General features: G+C 43.4%; 1 protein-coding gene across 1 annotated transcript in view; it reads right to left on the reverse strand.

The window, feature by feature from the left end:
* TLL1 (tolloid like 1) overlaps positions 1–17,266 on the reverse strand; it is a 218,111-nt gene extending 200,845 nt beyond the window's left edge. Inside the window, exon 1 of the mRNA XM_056114096.1 lies at positions 17,098–17,266. Coding sequence (XP_055970071.1) covers positions 17,098–17,266 — 169 coding nt within the window. The remainder of the gene's footprint in view (positions 1–17,097) is intronic.
* Positions 17,267–18,178: the final 912 nt, after the last annotated feature.

Genomic DNA, 18,178 nt, shown 5'->3' on the forward strand with positions numbered 1-18,178 from the left:
TGAGCATGTAAGCTTCCATCTCCTGTGTCCACAGGAGAGGATTCACTGCACCATGCAGAAAGCTTATTTATAGACATCTCCATGGGGGTTGTAGTATTTTGCACTGCACCAATTCTGGATAAGTGTTCAGCACTTGGTATAATCTATCTTTTAACGAACTTATGATAAAATATTTTGATTAATGTCCTTCAATTTGCCTGTAATTTAAAATATACACTAAATATGAATATAGTTGGGCTGGAGCAATAGCCTTGCATGCGGCCGACCCGGCAGACGCGGGTTTGATTACTCTGCTCCTCTCAGAGAGTATCTCACCCTCACAGCAAAGCCTGACAAGCTACCCATGATGTATTCGATATGCCAAACACAGTAACAAGTCTCACAATGGAGACGCTATTGGTGCCTGCTTGAGCGAATCAATGAACAGCGGGACGACAGTGCTACAGTGCTACATGAATATAGTTACATTTTGCTGTTCTTTTATATTTTCCAAAAGACTAATAAAATTTAGCCTATGTCCATGTGCTCAAAATTAGTGTCTATCTTTGGTAAACTATCTGTTTAAATCTGTTACACATTTTTTAACAGGGTTGTTAGTTCTCTAACAATTGAAATTTGATATTATCCTCTAGGTCTTAGATACAAGGTTCTTAATGATATGTGTAAATTAAAAGTTGCTCCAAATCTTTAGTTTTAGTTTTTATAAGACTACATCTTAAAGAGCAAAAATTAATTCTTTTTTTTTGAATTACCATGAGATGGAGCATTTCAAAGTTGTTCATAATTGCGTTCTGTCTGTTAGTCTGAGTTATTTTATATTCTCTGTTCCATTCCATGAACCCTTTGTCTATCTTTAGGGAAAAAAGAAAAAAGCCAACCTTATCTTAAGGATTATAGCGTTAAGTAGAATAAAAACTTGAACTTTTGTCATTATTCACAAGATTGTTTTGCTTATACTAGGTCCTCTATATTGCTATGTGTATTTATAATTATACTTTCTTTTGGGGTGAAAGAGGTATTTTTTTAATTGAAACTTATTTAGAAAGATGTGAGGGGAGAGAATGAGAGAAGTGTGTGTTCAAGAGAGAACACGGACTTCTCCACAGTGGAAATAAGCAAACAAACAAACAAAAAAAACCAGAGACGAGCAAAAGCAACACAATTAAGGGAGAACATACTGTAAATTTTTATAGATTCCTGCAGAGTTTTCTATGGGGATTTCACCCTTTGCACTAACAGATTTTCTCAACTAAAGCTTACATCCAGTTGGACATTGGCTTCTGGCTATGACATCTGTAATTTATTTGGAAGTAAAAATGACAAATGTTATAGTGTTATTTTGTAATGTTTTATTATTATAGCAGGAACATGTTATAAATAAAAAGTATACCTATAAATCATTTGCAATTTTCACAAGTATCCTAATCATATGACCATGTTAGAAATGAAAACTGTAAATTATTTATAATTTTCACAAGTATGATAATTTGAGAGGCAGTTAGCAGGACATAAACATGATTGGAGATTGCAAGTTTCACAAACACTGAGAGAAAATTGTTTTGCCTCCTAGTAGTTTCAGCAGAACAGACAGTTGTTTTCCTTCCTGCAGCAACTGATGTATGATGCATAGGCAAATATTGTTCATTTCTCAAGGCGAAGCACAGCCACAGATCCTTGGGTATCTGAAAAGGTCCCACTAGCTGCATGACTTTTTCATAAGTTTGTAGTGTGATATAGGTTCATTTACCCTAACTTCTCTATATAGTTTTTGTAAAACATAGGCATTCCCCAGACTGTGCCTGAAAGACAGACTTCAAGTACAGCATCAAACATTGTCAGTACCAAGAGAGAATGCTCCTTCGAGTGCAAAGGGCCAGGAAAGAAGTTTGGGGCCGTAGGGTGGTCCATAACATCTTAATATTGCTCAGTCTTTCAACTCATGAGAAATGTGTATCTTTGCATTGACTCAAGTTTCCTTTCTCTCAGTTTTAAGAGTGCCACTTGAAGTTGCACAATATTATGTAAGGCGTGACCCTAAATATTTTGTGTACAACTGCCAATGATATTTCTTAATTCTGTTGATTGTTAGTAAATAAAAATGAAACGAAGATTTGCCGGTTTTCCTGCATCCTACAATCTTGCCATGGCCGTGTCTTTCCTTATTTCTTTGTTACCAGTTCCATGATTTCTACCCTTGACTGCAGAAAGTGTTTTTGCCACCATACTTCTCATCTGAATTCTGGACATTTCTTCTTTTCAGGGATAGGAGGGGTGGAGGCTTCCCAAAAAATGTTCAAGAGGTCTGGAAACTGCACCAGCTCACAGATAGTGAAATATAAAAAGAAAAAAAATAACGATATGGCACTCTTTAGAAAACCATGACACTTCTTACAAACCCTTATCCACATGAATATTTCTTGGCTGTGATTCTATACAACATACTCTTTAACATCCTGATATAATCTTTACAAATTATTGTACATTTAATAATTTTAAGGCATAAAAGTTGCAAAGAAATTTACACTTACACAAGTGAAACAATCTAGTTATAGGAAAGAAAAATTATATAGTCTCCACACTCCATCCTAATCCCTTTTCCTCAACTCATGAGTACCAAAAGCTTGGGAGGAATCATTCACCTATTTTCCTGCCTCCTTATCTTTCATGTGTAAGTGATACATAAACATTTATATACTTTAATGGGTTTTAGAAAGCATTTTTCCTTTTTTTTTTGTACCAGTGATATCTCTAGACATTAACAGATAAGTGGTTAATTCCTTCAAAAATGTTAATTACATTCCCTACTAAAGATATAACATTTTACCAAACATTGTTCCTGCTGACAAACATTCCAATTGCTTCCAGGTTTATTCTTTTTGCTTTAATTTTCTTTTCTATGACAATACAGTATAACACTAGTCAGATATCAGATACAACAGTAATTGAATATTAACTGTTTGGTTACTAGATACATTTACGTTCTTGTGAATAGTATTAAATTTTGTTCTGGGAAACAGTTATTTGAATCTTTTTCTTGTCTTTTGCTTAAACTTTATTTGGTAAAACCAGAGCAATATTTACTCTGAGCTGTTTTTCCCAGTACTGGGACAAAACACTTCTTATTCTACCTCAGTACCTGATACCTAGTCACCTATGAAGTTTTCCTCCTCGACTGCGTAAGAGTTGAACATCCTGTGCAACTCAAAGGAATTTCAAAACGAAATTTCCTTTCTTTCTTCCTTCCTTCCTTCCTTCTTCGGGCCATATCCAGTGGTGCTCAGGACTTACTCCTGACTCTGTGCTTAGAGATCATTCCTAGTGGTGCTCTGGTGTTCCAAGGATCAAATCCAAATTGGTCATGTGCAAGACCAGTGCTCTACCCAGTGCTCTATCAATTTGAACTCCCAAGATTAAATTTTTTAATTAAAACACTTTTTTAAAAAAACCTTTCTTACCTCAATGATCTGTATCCCCATCCCCAGTCTCTCAGCTGTGAAAGCACAGCAATATTATCTGTGATTCCTTTTCCCTCCCCATCTCAACTTTACCCAGGCCATCTAACAGGCGAAAGAACTTTAAAGATAAAATAATGTGGCAGGCCACACCTGGCAATGCTCATGTATTACCCCTGACTCTGTGCTCAGGGATCATTCCCAGTGGTGCTCAGGGTGTCAAGGACTGAATCCAGGTTGGCCATGGGCAAGGCGAGTCTTAACCCACTGTAATCTCTCTCTGGCCCAGCAATTGAACACTTAAATCTAATTCCTGTTCCATTGATAGAGTAAGGGCTGGAGCTATAGCACAGCAATAGGGCGTTTGCCTTGCACGCAGCCAGCCCGGCTGAGCTGCTTTCGATTCCTCTGCCCCTCTAGGAAAGCCCAGCAAGCTACCGAGAGTATCTCGCCCGCACGGCAAAGCCTGGCAAGCAACCCATGACATAGTCTATATGCCAAGCACAGTAACAAGAAGTCTCAAAATGGAGACGTTACTGGGCCTGCTCAAGAGAATTGATGAACAACGGGAGGACAGTGACAGTGACAGTGATTGATAGATTATAAACATAAAGACTCATCAATGCTCAACTCTACTTTCACTATAAGTTTTATTATTCCCACTTGCTCTGTATTTCCTATACCAACTTCATTGGATTACCATTTACATGCTCACTTATCTTGATTTAATGTAGGTGAAATTAAACCATCAGATTGCTTTAATTTTCACTAAATTAATTTCCCATGATTCATATTCATGTGGTCAATTCATGTCTCCTTTGCTAGGAAGTTTTGTCTATCCAAAGAACAACTGATGCATTCCTGTGTCGCCACGTATTTGTTCCTTGCACTTTATTGTTGATAATTCAAAGATCTCTTTTTATTTTCTTTTGGGGCCACACCCAGTGATGCTCAGAGTTTACTCCTGATTCTTGGGAATTAATCCTGGTGGTGCTTGGGGGACCATATGCGATGCCGAGGATGGAGCCCAGGTTGGCTGTGTGCAAGGAAAATGCTCTCTCTGCTGTAATATCTCTCTGGACCCATGATCTATTAATATTTTCATGTAGATAATAAAATCCTAATATTAAGGACTAATTTTCATCTCCAGCATTTTCCTAAAACATATCAGGTACAAAACATTGGGTGCACTAGTATACATCTCTATAGTATGTCACAACTTCATACCAAACTTCATACATTTATTTTTTAAAACAAACTATCTTTTTCAAATAAAATACACGTGAGATAGAACATCACAAAGCTATTCATAATTGTGTTTCAGTCATACGATGTTCCAACACCCATCCCTCCACCAGTATAATTTCCCAGCACCAATGTCCCCAGTCTCCCTCCCACCCTCCTAGCCACACCCTTTCTTTATGGCAGGCACCTCTATATTCAATCTTTCTCCCTTTCTCCCTTTCTCTCTTTCTCTTTCTCTTTCCCTCTCTCTCTTTCTCTCTTTCTCTCTCTTTCCATTTTTTTTCTCTCTCTCTTTCTCTTTCTCCCTCCCTCTCCCTCTCCCTCTCCCTCTCCCTCTCCCTCTCTCCCCCACTCTCATTTTAGGCATTAGGATTTGCAAACAGATGCTGAAATGTTAATTCTTAATTCAGAATGATTGCTCCCAACTATTGTTGTCTACTGGATCTTCCTTTATCTTAACCACCCTCCACCCCCCCACACACACTTGAAGTAGTTTTCAACCAGTTCTCTTATTCCCTGTTTTCCCTGACCTTGGATATTAGTTTCATAAAGGTAAAGGTAAAGGCCCTCCCGTTGATCGTCGATTTGCTCGAGCGGGCCCAGTAACGTCTCCATTGGAGACTTTGTTGTTACTGTGTCTGGCATATCGAATACTCTCGGTAGCTTGCCGGGCTCTCCGAGAGGAGCGGAGGAATCGAACTCGGGTCGGCTATGTTGGCCGCTTGTAAGGCGAATGCCCTACCCGCTGTGCTATTAGTCTCATACTACTTTTTTTTTAATATCCCACAAATGAATGCAGTCATTCTATATATGTCCCTCTCCTTCTGTCTCATTTCACTCAGCATGATACTCTCCATGTCCACCCACTTATAGGCAAATTTCATGACTTCATTTTTCGGAACAGCTCTGTAGTACTCCATTGTGCAGGTGTACCACAAACTTCATACTTAAGTGTATCATAAACTTCAATCCTTATACTTTTTATAGACTAGGCTTCACTCTCCAAAGTTATGAAGAGAATTATAATGAGAGAATTTAAAATCAGGACTGTTAAATATTTACACCAAGATAATGTAATTAAACACCAATGTGCCCAGGGTTACACCTATGTTTCCTGACAAATTATTATCCCATGCTCTCAGGGATCTTCCTGGAAATATATGAAATACTGGGGATCAAACTCAGCTCAACACTCCCAAAGCAAGCACCCTACAACTATACTATTGCCCCGGCCCCATTCTTTCTCTTTTGTTTATTGTGCATACCCAACAGTGATTAGTAGTACTCCCCGCATGGTGCTCAGGGATTACTCTGGGTGATCTGGGGACTAAATGCGTAATGCTAGGAACCATACCAGTGGCTCCATCAGGCAAAGTATCCACTTTGGCCTTTTCCGCCATCAGACCTAACACTAAAATGCAAATTGATATTTAGAAAACTGTCTCTTTAGGGGACAGAGAAATAACATTGGGTCTCACACTTATCTTGCATTTGGTGGCCCTGATTTGATCTGCACCATCACATAAATCCCCTGAGTACCACAAGGAGTGATCCCTGAATTGAGAGCTATGAGTACACTGAGCATGGCAGGGTGTAGCCCCCAAATGAACAAATTTTTCAGTCTTTTTTAATGTGTCATTATTTAATCAACTATTTTAAGCTGGGGAAACTTCCCTGTAGTTCTCATGACTTTGGTTTTTGTTCTCTGCATCTGGACTCAAACTTGAAAGAGTTGGCCTCATTCCATCCGTGAGTTTTGTTCTGCTGCTCTAACCTACAAATCATAATCCTCTTTCCAGTAAAAAATCTGACTGAGCAACACACCAAGCTCTGATGATAATGTGAGTGCACACGATCAGCACACGGGTGAGGGCCAATGTGGCCGAGGGTCTCTGCTTAGGGGCCACCAGGGCCTCAGCCAGCATGCTGAGTGCCAGAGAGAGCTAAAGGCCTCAGACATGTTCTCTACTGGGGCTCCCTGCCTGGCAACATAGGGCAGAGATGGGCAGATACTTCACTGGTGGACTGAGGTGGACTGAGGTTATCGGAGGGAAATCCTTGCTATGTTGCTCTCCAAGCTAACTTTGGCAAAGTTGGGTATGACAAGATATTACAGCTGTGACCTAGTGGCAGGCAGGATTCCCTTGGTGCCATGAGAAACCTTATGCCGTAGCAAGGTGACCACTGGCCAGGATAAACATCTCCCCCTCAGTGTAGGGTAATGAGCTATGGACCCCAGAGACTTACTTACTTCCCTGTCAGAGACAAGAGAACCCAGGATTTGGAAATCTGGAGTTTGAACAGTTCTAAAGTGCTGAATAAAGACTGACACTGAGAAAATTCAATACATGTGCCCAAGACTCATCCACATCACTCACTCGTTCTCTCATCCACAAACATGGTGAGAGAATTCATACTAGTATTTATCATTCTAATCTTTGATTCCATTGCTTTTATGCCAACCCATTCCCTTGTCGATGATTTAAAGACATCAAAGCTTATGTTCAGTTTCCAAAACAACAGTAGACTAACGCACATGAAAAGCTGAGACATTCATTTCATTTATTTGTTCATGTGGTTTTTTTCTTCTCTGGATCTGTGAACAAAGAAAATGACAACAATATACACCTTTTACAGTGTTGAATGATAAAATCCAAAGGACAAAATGCACTCTAGCAAGTAATATAGGGAATATAACAGAGGGAGTTTAAGTTTTTATAACATGGTATTTGCGGGAGAAATGAAACCTGCGATTTCTCAAAGAATACGTTCCAGAAACTGCGTAATAATTGCATTATCATTTACATCCCACCTCAGTGCTCTCACAAACTCTGCAATCTGGAACATGCTTACTTTAAAAAGTGCTGCTATGACTTCCACCAAGTTTTATTCATCCTCTATCCAAGAAAAAATTACAAGAATAGATTTTTTTCATGATTACTAATATCGATCTTCAAGTGATTAAAGCAATTACTGAAATAACTTGAACTTACAATCATGTTGTTAGAATATAAACAGCTAAAATGATAATAAAAGGTCATCTACCTAAAAATTGTAATGTTAAGACTATACCAGGTCAAGAATTATATCAGATTTTGTTCACCAATAAGTCCATGATTCCTTTAAATTATTCAATAAAGGTTCAATGAATTTATAAATATTGTCACTTAGAGCCATGTGCATAAAGTTATTTCTGTGTAAATACATAATTGTATTCCAGATGGCGTACTCCACTCATCCTTCCCTTGGTGACTTCCTGCTGGCCACATCCACCAAGGCTCAAGAAAATGCTTATTACATCCTCACCTGGAACTAATATCTAAAAGAAATGCTTGTCCTTTCTCTGAGGTTCTGGAGAGAAAGAGGCAGAAAAGGGAAGCTGTTTTATCTGATACTCTTATCCATTTGCTAGAAAACAAGTATAATCAGGAAAAAGTCCTAAAAAACAGGGCAATTTGCTAAAATTAATGTGCTTTCTTCGAAGAAACAGTAAGGCAGTAAATATTACATATACATCAAATATATAGCAGACTTCCTATCTGAGAGAAATAAGATTGGCCCTCAAGAAGTTTCCTTAGCCTGATGATCCTTAAAAGTTTTCAAGCATTTGATCTCAAAGCCCCAGTTGTGAATGAAAAAGATCATTACTTAAGTAACTTATTGTAGCATATTTGTTTTCTCAAAGGCATTCACACATCATTTACATCCATAATGTACACTGTAAACCACTTTCCCCAATTGCCTGCATTTGAAAGAATGTTCTTCACACTCTTCATGGGTTCCTAATCAAGTCAATGAGCACAACAGAAAGCCAATTCAACAAACACGCAGCACAAACCTAATGTGTGAAATAATTTCATGGGATGCTCCACACCTGTGCCAAGAATGGGGCTGTGATAACTGAATTCCTCTCGCATGCATTTCAGCCCCTGCCTCCATCCACCTGGAAAGGCTGCTCTCACAAATCAAACCTGGGTGACACATGCAGCCTTACCTCTTCTGCACCACTTAACTGCAATTAAAGTATGGTGTGCACATTTCCCCTTGCACGAGATAACTGGAACATGTTGGCTGTACCTCTCTCGCCTAATAAAACTCTCTTGATTGGTAGCAGGGTTGGCCTCTCTCCCACACAACTGAAAGTGTCCGTGTACTGGGATCACAGAGCTTGGAGAAAACACAAGGCTAATAAAGGCAAGAGGAAGCCCTAGTAGGGAGCACCACAAGAGGTGGGAGCAATGCCAGAACCACCATCGCTTCAATATTGAGACCCAGCACACTTATACAGGCTGGAGAGCCAGCATGGAGGATTCGGGAAGTAGAAAGGCATCTGGAACACAGACCCCACACCAAGTTCTCTATATCTACACCGTGAAGGTGCTAGGACCCACTTAGCTGGAGAACTGCCATGACAGGCTCTGAGTAACTTAGACCTCTTCAAGGAACAAGAAAAGCAGAAAAAAAACAGATGCTTTTTGGGTCACACCTGGTGATGCACAGGGGCTACTCCTGGTTCTGCACTCAGGAATGACTCCTGGCGGTGCTCAGGGGACCACATGGGATGCTGGGACTCTAACCCAGGTCGGCTGCATGCAAGGCAAATGCCCTACCCGCTGTGCTCTCACTCCAGTCCCCAAACCAGATGCTTTTGTCAAAGATTACATCTCCAGAATGAGATTAGGTCTCTGGAATGTAACTGTCAGGGAGTGGGCTGGATGTTGAGGACCAAAACAACAACAACAAAATATATGTATTCTTGCTGAGTAATGCTTACTTGCCAAAATGAAAGTATAAGAACTTGCTGAACCTAGGGCTCAGGGTTCTTGTTGAAGCCTGCTGCACCAGGTGGATACTTGGACCCCAGCGGGATGGAACAATAAACCTCGCTATGTGATTTGCATTATCAGTTCTGTTCTATGTCCTTGAGGGGTGGTCGACTCTGGACTCTAACAAAGGACACAGCTGCCATGCAACCTTGGGAGATACCAGTTTTCTCCCAGGGCCAATTATGGGGATAGGGTGATGATTGGAGGCTGCTTATAATTTGAAATGTAAATGTGGGAACTGTAATACTATGAGGTGAAATTTCCCCACAGGTCAGGTATATTAAGTCCACAAATTCATTCTCTAGAAAGTTTTCCATTGGGCTCTTTCCTAGTAATGAGTGATGACTAGCATTTTTAAGGGTTTCAATGGGTGTCTTGAAGAGGCTTTGCCTTCCCTGGAATGCAGTATACCTTATGACCCAATAATCTAAGTACAAAACACTAAATGCCATGAAAATTACTGGGTGTTTGTGATCAAAAGGCTGAGGAAGAAGAATAGAATTCCTCCTTTCTTCGGGATGGTCAGTCCACTGAACAGATCCCACAGTTGTACAAGAACAAAAATTACCCAGATAAACATTTCCAGTCTACTCAAGGCGAAAGGAAAGTGTGCAAAAAAAAACACTGGCTGAAATTTCAGGGGCCAGACAGTGCCATTCAAGGTGACCTGTGATACACACTTCCTAGGTGGTGACAGTTTAATGCAGGTGAGAAATGTAAGGAAGGAAGTGTCCCACCCTCCTACCTCTGCACGCTTGGTAGGAAATATGAAACTTGTGTCTGAATCTCTGTAATGACTCTCCTGGTTTATCAAATGATGGTACCCATTGCAAACTGCTAAAATACCTTTTAAAAAGGGAATGATTTCAATATCACATGATATATAAAATTAGAGTCGAGGGAAAATTTAGCAGCACTTCTGACTTAATGTATGCTTTCAGCTTTCAGAACAATCATTGAAGAAATGTTTTTTTTTTCTAATATGACCCACAGAACTGGGAGTAAGCCCTGAGCATCACCAGGTATAATACAAAAATAAAAAAGAAGGAAAGAAAACATTTCGGTTTACTTTCTGGATTTCAATTAATACCAACTTGACAATGCCTCTTAATAAAATATATAACTGAGCTCTTTTAAACAGCTTGGCAGGGTTAGCATACATTTTGTAAGAATCTGGCAGAACAAGCATTGCATTAGCTAGCCCACAATGTCTCAAAAGCTCATAGTCAATAATCCATCTTGAGGGCCAGCAAAAAGTAAGAACTACATAAATAAGCTCAGGATTCCATCCTCCTGCTTTCTGGGGAACAAGACAGTCTGTGCCATTCATTTCATAGCTTTGAGGCTAGACATTTCTGTGTGTAATGTTCCTCCCCAAGCTATACTAGTCATTAGATAAGTTATGGAAAATAAGAAGGCCTGTTAAATTGTTCCTCTCTAACCATGGCAGAGAAGATGAATTCTTCCTGCCTCCTTCAGGAGGGAAGTCACAGGTTCAATTCCACCTTTTGGAAAAGGAAAGAACTGTAAGTGGCCTCAAAATTGTCCCAAAAGAGAATCCCTTCTATCCCTGGGAAGCCTAGCCTAGCCCAGGCCCAGCTAAGGGTTCAAGATGGTCAAGGGTGGTGAGCACGTCCCTCCTCTCTCTCTACCCAGACACCAGATGGACCCTGCAGGCCCCTGCACAAGCCCTCATCTTATACCGATTATTGGACTCCTTAGAAAAAAAATTTTAGCAAAGCTGACAGAGGGTCCTTGTTTTAAATATTGTAAGCAGTTGGGACCAAAGTACTATAAGAAACAACAGATGAAAAAAGAAATATTATTCCCATTGATAAAGAGCTGGCACTTCGCATTATCTACCCAAGTTTGAAAATTGTTATTCTCACCAACTTTCCTCCTTTTAAGCTCTCTGCTTAAAAGGCCTAAGGATTGGTGAATGTGACTAATATTGTTGAAAGGTTTACCAAGGACATAGCATCAGTGACAGGCAAGCTGATGAAATTGTTAAGTTGGGAAAGTTGTTAATGAGGGTATAAAAACAGGATTAATACAGATACACTGGAAGAAGACAATAGCTTCTCTAGAAGGAACCAGATATGGTTTAGAATAGATTTTTGTGGTAAAGTGAACTGCCATGAACGGAGGAGACACGCTGTGACATCTTACACTGACTTTCAAAAACAGCTTCAGTGGACTGTTTCGGTTTGAGTTTGTTGTGGGCCCACACCTAGTGGTGCTCCTGAATCATATGTGGTGGGGGGAATGGAATTGGGTTAGGCCATGTATAAGGCATGTGCCCTAGTGCCTGGACTATCTCTTGCGTTCCTCTTGAACACCTTTAACTATTCCACAGAGAACTACACAGAAAGGGTGCATAGAAAGCAGAAGCAGTCCATGAATTATTGCAAAGCTCCCCTAGAGAAATAATTTCACATAGAAATTTGTATTTGCCAATACAACTACCCTCTCTGAGACTTAAAAAGTAGGGAGACCTCAGGAAATTCTCAGCAAACCAAGAGGAAATTTGGAGCTGGCTTAGTCCGAGAATATATTTAAGAGGAAAAACTGATTTTATTTCCACCAAAAACAGAAATTGTCCTTAGTGAATGAAAAAAAAAGCATACAGGCCCTCGGGACATGGATTTAAGAATTATTATTGGCAAATGAAGATGAGTGTCCAAGTATATAAGAGGTAATACATTACTCAGCCATTTCCTTCACAAAACAGTCATTGCTGGGCTGGCACTGTAGAAAAGGAGAGAGGAAAATCTTCAAGATGAAAGACTGAAAATGAGAACAAAAGAGTCTCTTGGTGAGAGCAATTGTATGAAATGTATTTTTAACAGAAGGGTCTGGCAGTCTGAAGAGGTGCGGACCAAGAAATAGCCATCTGCAAATACAAGCTTATGAGAGAATAAAAGTAGACGAAGGGGTTGAATATCAAATGCCAAAATGCAGTAGCCTGGAGAATGCCAAGGAAGCTAGGAAGTACAGTGTGGAGGACAAAATAATGACAGGATCTTAAACTATAACTTTATAAAAATTAGCTCAAATAGGCACTGATTATAATAAAGAGCAGAAATAATTCCTTAGGACTCCGATGCCCCTCTTTGTAGGGGAAGACTTATGGAGAATGTCTCTACGGCTAAATCAGCCTTGAAACTCACTGACATTGCATCATACCCAGCTTCCCCGAGCCCACCAAAAACCAGAAGACATTTGTTTGACATATTCAAAGTAGAAAGTCTTTTTGTCTTTTCCAGTTTCCTCAGTCTTGCCTAAGAAGACAAGAAGGAAACCCCTTAACCTCGTCAGACATAGTAGTCTCTACTCATCCTTTAAATCATGTATTTCTTCACTCTTCCTTATTGGAGAGTATATTTATAGTCGCCAGCATTTTTCCGATATACCTTTCAATAGAACATGAGGAAAGAAAGCAGGAAGGAAGGAGCGTGGGGGGGCGGGGAATAGGAAGTTTGGAGGAGGAAGAGTGTTTGTGAATGCTTGGTTTGGCAGGTCTCTGTTGTCCCATAGAAGCTCTAGACAAATTGCACAGGGAATTCAGCTGGCTCTTCATAGATCTGAATACTCAGATTAACACCTCTCGGTATAGTAGCACAACAATGAAATGGAACACCTCAAACTCTGTTCTGGAATGATTTCCTGCTGGGTCAGCTTCCCAGAGTCTCTCAACCCCCTCCGGAACTAGAGCTAGAGAAATCTAAGTTCACAGGATTATTTTCTGCCCAAAGACAGCCAGACACCCCTTTGAATTATCTGCTTCTTTGTGTCTATTTATACAGAGATTAATTACCTTTAGTCTGGCCTAATGGATTTGGCTAAATAAATATAGCTGAAGCAATGTAATACAGACTTGTTTGGATTCACTTATACCAAAAATATTAAAAAATAAAAATAAAAAACCCTCTCTAAATAAATCATCGGTTAATGAAATTAATGCGGTTTCCTTTTTGTTCTATGGCTTCCTGAAACTGAAGTTTGTGTTTTATATTAGTATATATAATTATATAAATTATCTTGTTTCACAAATATAGTCATGATGACATATGTTAGCAAGTCAGAATTAAGGACTTTTTTCTTGGGTAACATTTGATCGTGGTTAGAATAAAAGCTTGTATGTGTGAGTTGAAGGTCAATATTAACCACCTACAAATACTGAGAAGCTGTGCAGGACATACTGGATCCTGCACCATCCTATCCCAGACCTCAACATTCAAAGTCAGTTATGACCTCTGTCCCCAAGGATTTTATTTTCAAATTTCTTCGGAAAAGATGAAACTGTGTTGTTGTTCATTTCCCTAGTGTTAGACATAAATAACTGTTTCTACTAAACTCCAGGTAAGCCTGGATCGATGTCTCTTGTTTATATTTCTAGAAAGTTCCCAGCAGGCCAACTAAGAATGCTGGGTAATCATTCAGCGCAGACAGGCTTTGCATCCCAGGGGATTCGGAATCAATTTCTGGGTGATTGTCACAAATGCAATTGACCCCACCTAACATTTGTTTTCCTATCTGTACAATAATAATAATATTAACAACAAAGCCCACCATATTGGGTTGTTTGGTTAAACTGAAATGACATATTCAAAATGCTTTGAAACCATTAAGATAAATTGTCATGGTAATTAGCATGACATAGAGCCTTGGTACAGCTGAGAAATATCTGGATCCCTAAGTAGTAAAGATTAGAAAGGCACCTTTATTTCACTCTGATTTTTGGAAAGGGCAGACTAAGGTGCCCAGGGAAATGAAGGAAGCCCTCTCTTGCTTTGGCCTGGCTATCTCTCACAGAGCTGTCCTGACCTTTCTTATTTTAATGACCCCTTCTTTGAGTCTTGTTTGGGATTTCAATGTACTATTTAATGTTTTTCCTGTTATTACAACTTTTACTTGTCTTATACAGTGCCAAAAGGGAGGCAGGCACTAAAATTTTGCCACTCTAGCCAAGATGTAAATTAAAGCCTTTCATTTCACTTAATTACAAAAGCAAGGTCAATAATTTTAAAAAGGGATCTCAGATTCTGAGTATGTTTCTCAGGCTTCCACTTTAGCTGTCCTTGTTTCTCTTTCATTGCACTACACACACACACACACACACACACACACACACCCCTATCTCTTGTACCTGAAGACTGGGAAGAAATAAGCCTAATGTAATAATCTGCTCAAAGTTGCTTTTGTTTTAGTTTTCAGTTTTAGCTGTTTTGTTAAAAAAATAAACTTAAAAGGAAAAAAACTAAATTCTATTAAAAATATTTTTCTTGCTCTATCTGGAGTGGGAAACTTTTTTCCGCCAAGGACCACCTGGATAACACCATCAGACCATACTGTAAGAGCAGACTGGCAGTGGGCAGCTTAGGACAGGTACCAGATCAGGTACCAGGGGCAGAACACCTGATTTCACAGGTCTTACAAGGTTCACAGGCTGGACCTCCCCCACCCCTGCTCTAGATATTTGCTAAGAAAAATAAACTTTTGTGTTTGAAGTGTTTCAATACACACTTCATTTGTGAATGGGGACTTGGTAAGTCCAATTACTTAAATTTAAAAAATGGAAATTATTCTTACATAGAAGAGGGAAAAAAAACACCAAGTTCCCATCAACTGCAACTTTGGAAAATTTCTAAATATAAAGTAAGCCTGAAACAATATTACTTCTGAAATTCTTAAAGTTTGGTACTACTTAAAATTGACTCACATCTGAATGTAAGCATATTATAAAAAGCAGAAATTATACTTTAATCCGTGCAGAAAATGAGATTTATTCACTTGGATTTTCTCATGTCGATAGCTGATTGAATCTTTCACAGGACAGAGCACAGAAACAGCTGCATCCGCCTGGACCCCCTGTAGAAATAGCACGCTTCATTTCTACCCTACCTAAAACAAGCGAGGCACAGCATCCAGCCAGCGGCAAACGTTCTTCAAAACAAATGTCCCAATCAAAATGCTTGCAGATTTATTTAATACTAGTTACCGAGCCACTTGTCCCCCACCGGAGCAGGCCAGTGTCTTGTCCTCCAAAAGCCAGGGGGAGGGGGAGGCAGATTGAGAGCTAAAGGTGACAGAAGGACACTGAGAAGCAAAAGAAAGTGGTGGATGCTGATGGGTGTGGTTCAAGAATGAATTATGCCTGAAACCCCACCGTTAACAGTACTGTAAACCGTGGCACCTAAAACAATTAAATTTCCAACTAAATTTTTTAAAAATCAAGTGCATTAACTCAGTATGCTGAGTTTGGTACTGACAACAGTTAGAGACGCCTTCGACTTTGGAGTCTCTGCAGCGAGAGTGGAAGGAGCAGGAGCTGGACCACGCTCCAGCAAGCCACGTTTTCTCCTGGTCAGCACAAGGTGCCGTCCAAGAACCGGGGGGCAGGGGGATTTCCTGCAGCTTTTGTTCTGTGCGGGCCCCTCTAGGGCTCAAGGGGAGCTGAATAAAGTTCGGGGACCCACGGACATAAAAAAAAAAAGGTTTGACAGTCCCAGCTGGAGCCTGGCAAAGGCTGGATGGAGAGCAGGCGATGCCGGGGCTCCTTGGCGCGCACCCCTTCCTCTTTGCCTCGCCAAAGCCCACACCTCGAAGCGGGGACAGAACGTGCCATCAGCTTGCAAACAACTCCCGGAGTCCGCCCCCTGCGTGCGTCTAAACTTCCTTCCCCATCCCGCGAGTTCGCACCGAATGCGTGTCACCTGGACAGCCTCTGACAGGGCCCCCGCGACCAGGGGCCCCGGCGCGTGCGGCTCGGAGGTGGCGGGAGCGGGGACACGCTCTCCTGGGGACACCCCCAAGTCTCCCCATCCCCCGGGGGCTGTCGGCAAGCACTGAGGGGGCAGCCCAAGGAGACACGGAGCTTTCGGCAGTGGACATCCTACTGCAGTTCCCAGGGGTGAACTCAGAGAGGGAAACTCGAGTTTGAATGGGATTTGCAACTTGGGCACATTAAAAAAAGAAGAAAAAAAAAGAGTTGCGTGCAGCGTGCGAACTTTCCAAGGTCACCGTCGTCCACTCCCCCCGGAGCCCAGCCTTGGCATCCCGGGCAAAAGCATTGGCAGCGGTGTCTCAGGGTACCATCTCCATCCCCACCCACCCACCCACCCCTGGGGGAAACTGCAGGCGCGCGCCGGGGAGCCGCGCCCGGGAACAAAGACGAGCCGGGGGTCCCCCCTGCAGAAGCCCACGGCCCGCGGGGCGCCGGGGCTGCAACTCCCTCCCGCGTACCAGGCGCATCTGGCTGCTGCTGCTCGGGGGGTCTCGTTTCGTCGGGCCGGGGGATTCGGGACTCCGGGACGTGCCCCCCGCCCCCCGAAACTCGGAGACCGGAGCTGGGCAGCCGAGGCCACCAACTAGCACAGAACTCGGGGCAACTCCGGCCGCTGCAGCGGCCACCGGGCGGAGGGGAGGGGAGTGGGTGGGGGGGAGAAGGCGACGCGGGAGGGAGGGAGGGAGGCGGAGGAGGGGCTGGCGGGCGCGCGCGAGGGAAACAGGTGAGGTCCCCCCGCCACCCGCGACGCGCGCGCGCGCGCGGCCCCAGCTGGCCCCGCACTGACCGGCTTTGCACGGGTCCTGGTAGTCGATCGCGTCCGCCTTCTCCCCCGCGCGGCCGTCCGAGGCGAAGCCGTGGCCGAGGCCCGCGCAGCCCCGCGGCTCCCCGCACAGGAGGATCCCCGAGGCCACCAGCCACGCGAGCATCCTCGCGGCGCGCGCGTCCGGCCGCATCCTCCTCCCGGGAGGCGCTGGGGGGCGGGCGCGGGGGCCCGGGCGCGGGGGGTGCGGCGGGGCTCCTGGGCGGCTTCCCGGGCTCAGGTGTCCGGGAACATGCGGGAGCCGGCGGGACGGCGCGAAGTTGGCGCGGGGCCCGTGGGGGGCAGCTAAGGCGCTCCGGCCCGCGGGGGTCCCGGGGGGCGTCGCCCGCCTCGGCTCCGGCTCCGGCTCCGGCTCCGGCTCCGGCTCCGGCTCCGGGAGCGGCGTCCCCGGGCTCAGCGCGCCCCGGAGCTCGGGCCCCCGCGCCGCGCCCCCGCCTCTGCCCGGACCCCGCGGCCGCGCGCCAGCCGCCGCCGCCCGCGCCCGGAGGATGGATCCGCTCTGCACATCAGCACCTCGGCGCGGAAAGGGGCGCCCGCGGCAGGGGGTGGGGGGCCGGCATCGCCCCGCCGCCAGCCCTTGGAAGCCCGCCGCAGCCCGCACAGCCGCTGCAGGCCGGGAGCGCCCGGGCGTGGGGAGGGATGCGCGCTCTGCCTCCCCGCGCCGGCCCGGGCGCGCTTTTTGACCCGCTTCCTAACTTGGAAAAAAAAAAAAAATCTTCGCGGCATCTAACCCAATCACTTGCATCCTGCTTACTTATTCATACAATCAGGGTCAGGATCCGGGCCCCCGCGTCTTCTCTGACTTCTCCCTGCACACAAACAGACACGAACGCACGGGCAATTGATTCCCTTTAGGCTTTTATTGCAGATTTTTAAGTGACCAGGTTATGCCTCTGCGTCCAAGAGCAGCAGTGAAAGAGACGATGCACGTGTCAGTCCGGGGTGCCAGACCCGGGGTGGCGCGGGGAGTCGTGAAGGGGACTTCGCGGCAGGGCTTTCCCCTCCCCCCAAATAAACAGCGGACTGGGGGGTGGGGAGGGTGGGG

Source organism: Sorex fumeus, unplaced genomic scaffold (genome assembly GCF_029834395.1).
Source record: "Sorex fumeus unplaced genomic scaffold, SorFum_2.1 ptg000024l, whole genome shotgun sequence".
NCBI classification, from domain to species: domain Eukaryota; kingdom Metazoa; phylum Chordata; class Mammalia; order Eulipotyphla; family Soricidae; genus Sorex; species Sorex fumeus.